Consider the following 11,666-nt stretch of genomic DNA (forward strand, 5'->3'; position numbering starts at 1 on the left):
GGTTTGTTGAGGACCCACTGCCAGACATTGCTCTAAATGTTTACATGGATTATTTCTTTTAAACTTCACAACCCTTTAATGTTTGCTGTGAGAATTAAATGAGGAAATATATGTAAAACACTTAGCAAATTGCATTGTGTATAATAAATTCTCAACAAGTTTTAGCTACATAAAAATGGGCATTGTTTTAGAGAAACTCATAGACTTAGTTGTTAGTAGAACTGAGCTTCTATTCATTGGGCATGCAATTTGTAGAATAAACAGTCATGCATTATTGTTTTTAAAAAATTGTGAATAGCTCATTAATTCATTTGTTCAGCCAGGCACTGCTCTTGGGTCTAGGGAAACACTAGACAAGCAAAACAGAAAAAAATCCATACTCTGATAGGGTGGGACTTCCCAGGTGGTGCAGTTGGTAAAGAATCCACCTGCCTGCTAATGCAGGAGACACAAGAGTTGAGGGTTCCATCCCTGGGTTAGGAAGATTCCCTGGAGGAGGAAATGGCAACCCACTCCAGCATTCTTGCCTGGAAAACTCCATGGTCAGAGAAGCCTGGAGGGCTACAGTCCATGGGATCACAGTCAGACACAACCGAGTGACTGCACGCACATACTCTAATGGAGTTTACAGTTTGGTAGGGGACATATGTGTTAAGCAAATGGTATCACAGATTGTGCTATGAGACTGAAGTACAGGAGTTATGAGAATGTAAAAGAGGGGAGTGAAAATTCACAGGTGAGCTGAATTCAGAAGGTAAGTGAACAAGAGCAGGGCTAGGAGAATGTTCCAGAGGAAGCAGTCTGTCTAAAGTGGGTAAGGGAGAGGATGTCATGATTCTGGACCTAAAAAAATTGAGTGACTGGAGCTCAAAGGCTGAGGAGAGGGCCACTATATGAACTCTGGCTGCAGAGAGGGACAGAGAACAGAGCATGAAGGCCTTGGAAACTTTGTTAGGGATTTTCACAGTGGGGAGCAGTATGGTTTTATGCAGAGCGCTGATGTGGTCAGATTTGTGCTGTCCAAGTATTTCTCCACTGCAGAGGGTACTACTGTAGTCTGGGAAAATATGAAGTGTAACCCGGGCTCAGGCACCAGCAGCAGAGAGAGGAAGAGTGGGAATAGCTGAGAGGTGTTCAAGTGGTGGAGTTGATGAGGTTTGGTGTTAGCTTGGGTGAGGGAGGAAGGGTGCCCACTGATGCCTCCCTCCTAGGAGCCGACTCAAAGAACTGGGTGACTAGGGTGACATTCACTGAGGTGAGGACAGTCTTTGTTGGTTAGCTTTACTAATATAATATGGAAACTTGAGAGGGTATTTGAAAGTATTTCTTTTCCTATGGAAATTTGAATGTCTTACTCGGGGAAAAGAATGATAGGTTTAAGATACTAACTTGGAAGCGTTGAGATATTAACTCCTTGTTTCCCCTTTGATTTTCAAAAGGTGTCAAATGGTTATGCCTTTTGTCTTAAAAAAGGCTTGGGTATTAAACAGAAATTACGGAAGGTTGCATTTAGAACCAGTCTTCCCACCACTTGCCCTCCATCTGTTTCTCCAACCTGAAAAGCTGCAGTGGGTTCAGTAGAGTAATCTGTATGTCTGTCTTCTGCCTAGGTCACCAAGTGGTTAGAACTGAGCAAAGAACTATGGGGGTTGGGATATTATTGCTGCATCCATTAATTGTCCGAGTTGTCCATATTAAGATTTAGCTGCTCTGATGTTCTCTGCCTCTGGTTTAGAGTGGCTTTGACAGGTGTGGTAGGGCTAGAAAAGACCTTCACATCTCTTGGTCAGAGTCTTCAGTCTAATGCTGGTGGTGCTGGAGTTGATCTGAACAAGCCTGTGAGAAGGCTATGGGGTTGACGTTCCCCAGGACTGAGGGGGCTCCCCAAGCCTTGGCATTATCTCAGAGAATGTCTGCGGCAGATCAGGGTTTGAGCCTTCTGAACTTCCTCCCGTTCTTATGTAGCAGAAAGTATCCTGTAGGACTCCCAGAAGGGAGGGGAGGCCACTAGTGGCTTGTGGGGGACATGTGATGTGGGAAGGTATTCCTACAGTCTGACTCTTTGCTTAGGTACTAGAGGGGAGTGAGGGATGTGGCTGATAATGTGTGTGTGTAAGTTTGTACCACCCTCAGGTCAAGTGGTAGGCTGTCTCTCTCCCTCTCTCAGTCTGTGTCTCTCTCACTCACACACACGCACGCACGCACGCACGCACACACACACACACGCACGCACACCAGTGTCCTCGGCTGTGCCCACCTCTCTGGGTCATAAGCAACCTCCATGGTGGAGGGGAATGGGAACAGGACTTCGTGGTCTGTCTGAGTTCCCTGAAGCTACTAGATTCTGAGGCAGAGTGAAATCTGAGCATGGGACCCTTACGGGCTGCCTCCCTCCTTTCCCTCCCACCATTCCTAGCTAACAGCCGGACTCTCCCATGTTTTTGCTCCTATAGCACTCCACTTCTCTGAGCATCATGGGCTTTTCCAACACACTGGAGATGGAGCTGTCGTCTACCAGGCTGGCGAGGACCCTTGAGCCACAGATGCAGAGCACAAGCAGTCTGACAGCTGCCCCACCCCAAGTGATGTCCCAAGTGGTACCAAGCCTGCTGAGTGGCCCCCCACCAACCATGTCCAGCCTAGCGAGCGGTCAAAACCAGGCTGTGCCCAGCCTGACAGCCAGTCACCTGCCAGCCATGCCCAGCCTTGTGCGTGGCCCACCCCAGTCCATGCCCAGCCTAATGAGTGATCCCTCCCCAGCCATCGCAAGCCTGGCAAGTGATCGCTCTCAGGCTGGACCCAACCTGATGCCTGGTCCCACCCACACTGTGCCAAGCCTGGCAACCTGTCCTCTGCAAAGTGTGCTTCCAGCTTCTGATGTGCAGCCAGAGACTGGGTCCGGCTCCAGTCCTGGTTCTGGCCGAACTGCAGGGGGCCTGTGCCCTGGGGATGGAACTGACCCCTCCCTGGGGAATGCCTTGTGTAAGGTAAGTCTTAGAGAAATGCCATTTAATGTCCTCTGCTTAATTCTGGGCAAAAGGGTGGCTCCTGAAGCCTCATTCTGGCCTTAGCTTAATAGCTCTGTGACCAGTGACAGGGAAAATGTTTGATTTCTTTGATTCTTGTTGGCCTTTCACTTTGGAAAGATGGAAAGTGAGGAATCTACCCGCTTCACTGACTCTCTGGGACAAGGCCCTACAGCCGCTGCTCTGGATGCTTCCAAGGACTTGTCTATCCCCTCAGACCTGGAGGAGCCAATTAACCTCTCTGTGAAAAAACCCGCGCTGGTGCCGGTGGTCAACACATCTGTGGCCCTGCAGCAGCACCGGAGCCCAAGAGGTGAGACTCAGCAGCCTGCCCTTCATGCTGACCACACACTCGAGCAGGCGGACTCAGCATCGCAGGTAAAACGGAGGTCGGCAGAGCCATCTGAGACTGAGGAAACAGTGTCTTTCTCTCAGGCTAACCTCACTTCTCTGTCCAGAACTGACCTTTTGATGCCTGTTCTGTTTCCCTCTCTGTGGCCAGGAATTAACCTCCTTGTAAAATTCCCCAGGCAGAAGTCTGGGGATCTGGGTTATAGGAAGGGGGACACAGGAAGAGCACCGCCCCAGAAGGGCTGGGCTTGGCACAACACCTTGGGGACAAGACCGCGTCTGACTTGGTTAGCTGACCTGCTCTGTCTCTTTATGTTTGAATGTGTGCAAGATACCTAACATTTCTGACTTAGTTCCCCCCCTGTAAATGGAGCTAATCATAGCTACTTCATAGGCTTCTGGGAAGAATACCTACAGTGAAATCATCTGATGACTTATTCTGTAGTAATAAGAATTTGCCTTGGACTTGGCCTTGATGTGCATTTTTGTCTCACAGAAAAGGGAATTTGGACTGGTTGGACTTGGCTCTGGTTGTCTTCTCAGCTCCCCACACGCATTCTCAAATGTGGCTAGGCAAGGCTCCTTCCTTCCAGGGAAGGAGAGGGCTGGTTGGGAAGTTAGACAGCAACTGCCTAGTGAGTCCTGGGGGCCTTCTTAGCTCAGTGCATGATGCAGGTGTAGTTTGTGACAATCAATGTTACCTACCTATTTAATAGGTGAAGAAATTTTTCTCCTTGTCCCCTCACATTGGCTCTTCCTAACTGCACAATAACACAACCCTGAATTGTAAGCAATTAAATATTTTGAACCCTGCTTGTCCATGGACGGTGCCTCGGCCAGTGCCTGGTGCTGAGTGGGCACCTGGTACATGCTGGAGTCCTCCTCTCTCCCCACTGCCCCCTGCCTATCTGCACAGACTGCACTTCTCTGGGGAGGGCTCCTGGGAGCCTCTTGCCCCTGGAAGGTGAGCTGGATTCTCAGGCTGTGCTGAAATCCCAGCACTTGGCTGATAAGGAAGGGGCTGCACAGAATGACTCCTAAGAGCAGGTGACACCAGTATGTACATGGGGAACGAGTGACTTCTGAGCTCATTTTGAGGGTGAGATGCTGGCTCCTTAGCACCTAACCCAACGCTCACTCCTGGGTAGCCTCTGAGTGTTACCTGTGTTATCTTTGAAAAAGAAAGTAGCCTTCTTCCCCCCTCAGGAAGGGAGCTGGGTAGGATTGTCACCATGATAAGTGATGAGTGAGTAACGACGGTATGACAGGTGTGTGACCGCAGTATGAGTAGCGGGTAAGAGGAGAAGGTGTGGGTGATGGGGTGTGTTATTATAAATGTATTATGAATTTGTCTTTTGTCTTAGAGTATGAGAATTTTGAACAAGGAGCCCTCGGGCTGAACACAAAAGGGAACCAGAGTATCAGGTAACAGACCCTTGGCTCAACATCCCTCTCCCACCACCCAACTTCATGTCCTGGGAGACTGGCACAGGAAGGGAGTCTCCTTGAGGACTTAATCTGGAGCTTGCCTGCCTCTGCCTTCAGCCCTCAGGCCCTGGAGTGGGTGTGTGGTTGTGTGTCTGGGATGGTTGTGGGAGGATGTCCTGACTCCTGTGCTGTGAGGCAGGCACTCTGGGTGCAGTTCCCCCTCTACAGGGGTCCCCCTTTGACCAGAGGGCTCCCAGGGGCCAATGGGACCTGACCAGGCAGAGCTGGTGGCGGGCTGGAACAGGGGCCTGTGGAGGGTTGGACTGAGGAGCTCCTGAGCAGTTCAGTTGTGGGATCGTGGATGAGCTTGACTTAGCAGTCGGGCCAGAGGGATGTGGCCTGTCCGAGACCCAGAGATGTGGTTCTTGCCCTAGACCCTTCAGTAATGAGCCCAAGATTCCCTATGTGCGCCTGGAGCGGCTCAAGATCTGTGCCGCCTCCTCGGGCGAGATGCCGGTGTTCAAGCTGAAGCCACAGAAGAATGATCAGGATGGGAGCTTCCTGCTGATCATCGAATGTGGTGCTGAGTCCTCCAGCATGTCCATTAAGGTACCGCTTTTCTCTGCCTTCTCCTTGAAACTTGGCCCGGTCCAGGAGCCTCTCTTTCTCTCTGCTCCTGGTAGAATCCTGGCTCCAGCCTTGTTCCGAGTCTCTGAGTGGGGCTGCTGCTCGGCCACACCTTTTCCCCTGCTGCCTGGGGTCTGTGAGGGGCACACTAGGACTGAGCTGTCCTGGTGTTCCTAGGGCTGGCTGGTTTGGGGTCCTGAAATAAGTTGGTGCCCAGGGCTTGTCATCTTTCCTCTCCCTCCCTCAACAATGTGGTGCCTCTCTCTAACCGCTCAGACTCACTTCTTCCCCAAGGTCAGCCAGGACCACCTGCCTGATGCCATCCAGGCCCCAAATCTGGGGGGAAGAAAGGTCACTGTCACATCTCTGGCTGGGCAGCAGCCTCCAGAGGTGGAGAGTGCATCTCCTGAAGAACACAGGCTCATTCCTCGAACCCCTGGAGCCAAGAAGGGGCCCCCAGTACCCATAGAGAATGAGGATTTCTGTGCTGTCTGCCTCAACGGCGGGGAGCTGCTGTGCTGTGACCGCTGCCCCAAAGTGTACCACCTTTCCTGCCACTTGCCAGCCCTGCTCAGTTTCCCAGGGTGAGTCATGCAACCCAGGCCCTGACCTGGATGGCACAGTGGTCTTCCAAGGGAGGTTATTCCAGGCCAGCCCACAGGGCTCCCTCGGGGGGGACTTCCTCCCCTCTCTGGCCTGCATAAACTGCAGGTCTGTGACTTAGTGGCTCTCTCTGTGCTTCTGCACACAGACAGGCAGATGCTTCCCTTTCTCCTCTGTTCCCAGCTTCCTCTTGTGCAGATTTATCCCTTGATGTCTCTCCCAGCCCCTCGCTAACTCCTGTTTTTCTGGATTCTCTAATCCTGAGTTAACTGAGTTTCTTTCAAGCCTGTTGCTAGGAAGCCATTCTCTGTAGGGCAGGGCTGGGGACTTAAGTTTCTCATGCCACCCCCACCCCAAGCCTGTCTCGGGGTAGAGGGACAAGGGAGGGGGCTGTGGACACGTGCTGAGGCCTTACATGGCCTCACTTGCCTCTGCAGGGGAGACTGGGTGTGTACTTTGTGCCGCAACCTGACCCAGCCTGAGATGGAGTATGACTGTGAGAATGCCCGGTTTAGCCAGCCTGGAGTGCGGGCCCCTCCTGGCCTGAGCATATATGACCAGAAGGTAGGCAGGGGTCTCTGGGAACAAGGTTCCCACCTAGGGTAGCCTGCCTGTGCCTATGGGGGCTGAGACTTTTCTGAGGGGGATGAGAAGCCTCTCTGGTACCTCTCTTTTGCGCTATGCCTGGACTTTGGCCCATGGGGGTTCGCTATGATTTTTCTTCTGCCAGCTGTCTTCCTCTGGCCTGGGAGGCTGAACTGTGCCCTGGTATGGCTGGCGGCTCATACCCTGTGGGCCAGAGCCACCAGGGTCACCATGGTCAATTCTTACTGAGGTGGGGCCAGAGCAGACTGACACGGCTGCCCATTCTGGTTTCTGCAGAAGTGTGAGAAGCTGGTGCTGTCCTTGTGCTGCAACAGCCTCAGCCTGCCCTTCCATGAGCCTGTCAGCCCGCTGGTAAGGAAGCGCTTGCTGGTTCTGCAGAAGGCCTGGGCCTCGAGCGGATTGCGGTGGGGCCCAGGGTGGGCTTGGAGCGTGGCCACTGGAAGCAGGGGTAATTTGTGCATGGTCTCGGGACCTGGGGGGCCTGGCCACCACAGCCCCCAGCTGCTGTTGCGTCAGACCTGCTTGACATGTAAAGCACTCCTCGTTTCCCTTCCTTCCCTCCACCTGTGGCTTCTTGCGGCCTTTCTCTTCCTTGGGTTCTTTTCCTTCTACTCCAACCCATTCTCTATCTCTTCTTCCTTCTTATCCTTCACTTTTCTCCTCCACTTCTCTGTTCCTATTTGCTTCCCCTCCTCTCCTCTCCCAAGGCCCGACATTACTACCAGATTATTAAGAGGCCCATGGACCTGTCGATCATCCGGAGGAAGCTGCAAAAGAAGGACCCAGCTCACTACACCACCCCGGAGGAGGTGGTATCAGACGTCCGCCTCATGTTCTGGAACTGTGCTAAGTTCAATTACGTACGTCTTCCCTGTTTTCCCTCTCCTCTATTTCCGGTGACCCCAGGAGTGTCATGGCTGGATAGGGGTGTCGTGAGGACCTGGGAGCAGACCTTCGGGGGCCTACTGTAGCGACTGTGTATAAACTCCTCCCACATTTGGGCCTCAGCATGAACTCAGGAGGAAGATGGGGGTTGTTAGTGACTCGTTATCTGTGGGTAACTGTCAGGGTCACTTCTGCTTGGAGAGTTGATGACACTAAACGGATTATCCTGGGTCCTGAGAAAATGTAGAGTTTGAGCCATCCAGGAGACCCAGCCGGGCTTTGTGCTCTTCGTACAGCTCTTGAGCAGCCTGGAAGGGATGGGCTGGTGGATCAGGGACAGGTCATCACTGCTCTCCTCCCCCTTCAGCCTGACTCTGAGGTTGCAGAGGCAGGTCGCTGCCTGGAAGTGTTCTTTGAGGGCTGGTTGAAGGAGATCTACCCCGAGAAACGGTTCGCTCAGCCACAGCAGGAGGACTCAGACTCTGAAGAGGTGTCTAGTGAGAGCGGGTATTCCACTCCCCAGGGCTTTCCGTGGCCCCACTACATGCAGGAGGGCATCCAACCCAAGAGGCGGCGGCGACATATGGTAAGAAGCTGCTGCCAGCTGGCAGGTGGGTGGATGATTAGGCAGGTGAAGGGCACCCAGGCAGCAGGTACAGGGTAACCTGAAGTGAGGCTTTTCAGCTCAGGTGGCACAAGAGAGTAGGGACAAGGAGCCGTCACTTCCCACCCCTCAGCCTAAGTGGAAGGCAAGGCAGTGTGGGGCTCTTCAACTCCAGTGACCTCTGAGGCTTGGAACTCAGAGAGGCGGATGTATCTGCCTGGGTCACCCCGAAAATTTGCAACAGGACCAGGTCTCCTGACTCCTGCTGGTTTTTCCACACTGTGATGCCCTGGTCTCAATCCTCATCTCCACTTGGGTTGGGAGAAAGGGAGAGTCTTCTTGGCCCCTTGATGTAGAGAAGGAAGGAAGGGTGTTGCTTGCAGGAAAGAGATCTCCCCTGACCTTTCGTCTGGTCTCACTCGTGCAGACCTGAAACGTCAGTTCCATGCTGTTTCATTCCACTGACATGTACTGCCTGCCCACTGTGTGCCAGGGTCCCCCTAGCCACCCCCCATCGCCTGTGACACGTGGCACACAGTGCTTGGTGGCTTCATGAGTTTTGAAGTTGCATCCCTGGGGTGGAATAAAACGCTTTGGCCCTGGGGAATCCTAGTCTAGACTTTTCACACTAATGAACCCTACATTTGGGCATTCTGATCCTAAATTTTTTTTTCTTTCAGGAGAATGAAAGAGCAAAACGAGTGTCGTTCCGCCTGGCTAACAGCATCTCCCAGGTGTGAGGGCTGGAAGGAGACCAAGCACTCTGGCAGCTGGTGCCTCCTCCTGTTGACCCCTCCTCCCCACCTTTCAGCGCATTCTCCTTGGATCGTGGACGTGAGACGCTTCTTGTCGAGCCTGTACTGCCTTTCTTTGCCTTTTGCATCTTACAGCATTTATTTGGGAGCCATAGTGCATCCACTACAGAGAAGATTTCAGAAATAAACAGCAAAGAGGGGGTGTTCCCTGTGAGCAGAACGGTCAGATGTGTAGGGTCCACTTGACAAGACCAAGCCTGGTCGGGCTCAGGAGGACCATCCTTCCTTGGTGAATTCTTCCTGCTGACGAAGGCAGACATTTCTCACCTTTCAGTGTGCAGGGCTCAGGAGCAGTGTATGTATCTGAATTCCTCTTGGGCCCAGAAGAGGGTAAAAGAAGGGAGAGAGGTTCTGATATATCTACTGCAGGCCTGTGATCCTTGGCCTAGCACAGCCAAAGACTGTCACTATTTGCCTTTGTTTGGCCTGCTCGGACAGAGGCACCTGCCCTGGGTGTGGTAATGAGGCTTCTAGAGGCCATAGGTCTCAACTGGTGCCTATTCGGGTTCTCACGGTTTTCAGGGTATTTGTTCTTCACGTCCCCTCTCCTGATGCTGATGCAGGTGGCCACTGTGGAGCTCTAGATAGTGTGGCATTCTTGACGGGGCTGGGGAGCCGTGCAGACACCACTTAGGTCTTCAGGCTCAGATCTTACTTAACAGGCTTAAGAAGATTTTAACCTCAGAGCGTGCCCTCTGTGCCACTTTCTTGGATTGCGAGCTCTTCTTTGGCGTCAGAACTGGCTTTCTAGAAGTGATTATTGGTGGCCACCCCTTCATTATGCCCATTCAGAGGTCCAGACCCTGAGTTCTGCTTGGGAGAACTGTGAGGAAGCTGCTGTCTGCTTCACATATGGAAGTTCTGGGCCAAGGAGAATGACCCACAGCCAGCTCCCTCTGCTGGGTCTCTCCTCCGGCTTAGAGATCCTAGCTCTCAACTCCTCCACTTCATAGAGCCAAAGATCAGAGTCCTCTGACTCGCCTGCCCTCAGGCTGTCCATAGCCAAGAAAAAGTCAAGACTCTGCTGATAGCCCCCCACCCCCTTTTGTTTGTTGGAGGTTGGAGAAGGTCAGAGGGACCGGCAGGAGCAAGGCCTATGCATTCATGGAAGTTCTGTCAGGGATGTAAAAGTGATAGAAGCCTCTTCAGTGTCCTTTGGTGACCCTGAAGCAACTTCAGAACGTTATTTCTCCAGGAATTCAGAGAGAAGTGTTCTGGGGGTCACGGGCACAGGAGCAGAGCTCCAGGGTACATCTCAGATAGACGGTCATGGTCCATGCAGGGAGTTTGGGAGGAAAAGGCATACACAGATGCTGGGGGTCAGGCCACCTCATTGGCAAGGGCTTGGTTGAGAAGGAACCTGTTAATGAAGTTGGCTTGGCCTGGAGACAGCTCTCCCTGGTCCTGTAATGGCTTAGCTAATTTCAAGGGAGCTGCAGGTCATGGCTTTGTTTTTGCCAAGAGATGAAGTTTAAGGAAATTCTTGGCTGTAGGCCCCTTGTTAATGGGGACATTTTGATCAGAGAAAACATTTCTTCTCTCCTTGTGCGTGGATGGAACTGCTCATTTCCTTTCCACCCAGGCTGAAAGAGCACCTTCACTTCAAAGCAGACTACCCACTGACTTACCATTCTCTCACCAGCACATGCCAAGCTCTCCTAAGCAGATGGGTTTCCATAACCGTGTTTTCTGGTTTGGGGTAACTAAGTCTTGAATACTCCAGTAGCCAGGCAATCTTTGGGCATAACCCTCTGCTCTTTGGAGCTCATATGACTTTGTGGTTTGGGCTCTGGCCATTTCCCTTTCAATTTTTGAATCTTTTTCTCTATTTAGTTGGCTTGGCAAGGTTCTCTCTGTAATTACCTCATTAATTCCTCCTCTCGGTCATTTTTCCTTTGTGTGGGTCACCTTCCCACCTTCTCTGGATCACCTTCACAGTGCTTTGTGTTGGGCAGCTGGGTGAGGGCTGTGACAATCTCAAACCTGATTGACGTCTTTCCCCAAGACCAGAGGGAAACCACAAATACGAAGCAGAAATATAGTTTAGTGCTTGGCTTCCCTTGTATCAGTGTTGTTCCCACTTGCAGCCTGCTGGGCCAGGGGACCTTAGTGATGTGGTAGAGAGTCACATGCTCCTTTCCTACTGCTGAGAACCCTGCATGCCAAGAAGCTCCCTTTAGGCACCTGAGCAGGGAGGGTGGAAGGAGGGTGTCCTTTCCACCAGGAGTGTGTGGTCCCCCCCCCGTTCCTCCACTGGTTACCCCACAGCACTGCCCTCTCCTGGCTTTTCCTGTGTACTTAACACCTGTGTTTTAAGTCATAGTTTTGTTTTGTTTTTGCATGCAGAAAACAACATGGTGTTTTAGAAATTAAACAAAAGGCTACTGGCTGCGTGACCGTCTTTAATGGCTCTTTGTTAACATTTGAGCTGATCTTGTTTTTGACTTACCCCTATAATGGTCCCATTTTGGAATCAGTTAAGTCCTTTGGTCATTGACAAAGTCATGAAGCGAAAATGCAGTGAGTTCTGGTAAGGTACAGAATGCAGTCCTAGAAGAGAAATTGGGTCTCTTGGATATGCTGAGAAACAGAAGAACGGGCTAGCTTCAGCTGATGCAGAGGAGATTGTAGTGCACTCTTCTAGAACCTAGGTAGGTTGACTCTGCCTAACTTCCAGCAGTTGCCAGCTATGCATCTTGCCTGTCTGTGCAAGTGGCAGCC

The 11,666-nt window shown here is 51.8% G+C and overlaps 1 protein-coding gene across 1 annotated transcript in view; it reads left to right on the plus strand.

The window, feature by feature from the left end:
- The window catches only part of TRIM66 (tripartite motif containing 66), a 36,881-nt gene extending 25,564 nt beyond the window's left edge, over positions 1-11,317 (plus strand). The window contains 10 exon segments of the mRNA XM_068987978.1: positions 2,454-2,987; positions 3,147-3,339; positions 4,742-4,802; positions 5,240-5,414; positions 5,727-6,016; positions 6,473-6,599; positions 6,918-6,992; positions 7,349-7,501; positions 7,894-8,112; positions 8,811-11,317. Coding sequence (XP_068844079.1) covers positions 2,454-2,987; positions 3,147-3,339; positions 4,742-4,802; positions 5,240-5,414; positions 5,727-6,016; positions 6,473-6,599; positions 6,918-6,992; positions 7,349-7,501; positions 7,894-8,112; positions 8,811-8,870 — 1,887 coding nt within the window. The 3' untranslated portion in view covers positions 8,871-11,317.
- Positions 11,318-11,666: the final 349 nt, after the last annotated feature.

The sequence above is a fragment of the Capricornis sumatraensis genome, chromosome 16 (assembly GCF_032405125.1).
Source record: "Capricornis sumatraensis isolate serow.1 chromosome 16, serow.2, whole genome shotgun sequence".
In the NCBI taxonomy this organism is placed as follows: domain Eukaryota; kingdom Metazoa; phylum Chordata; class Mammalia; order Artiodactyla; family Bovidae; genus Capricornis; species Capricornis sumatraensis.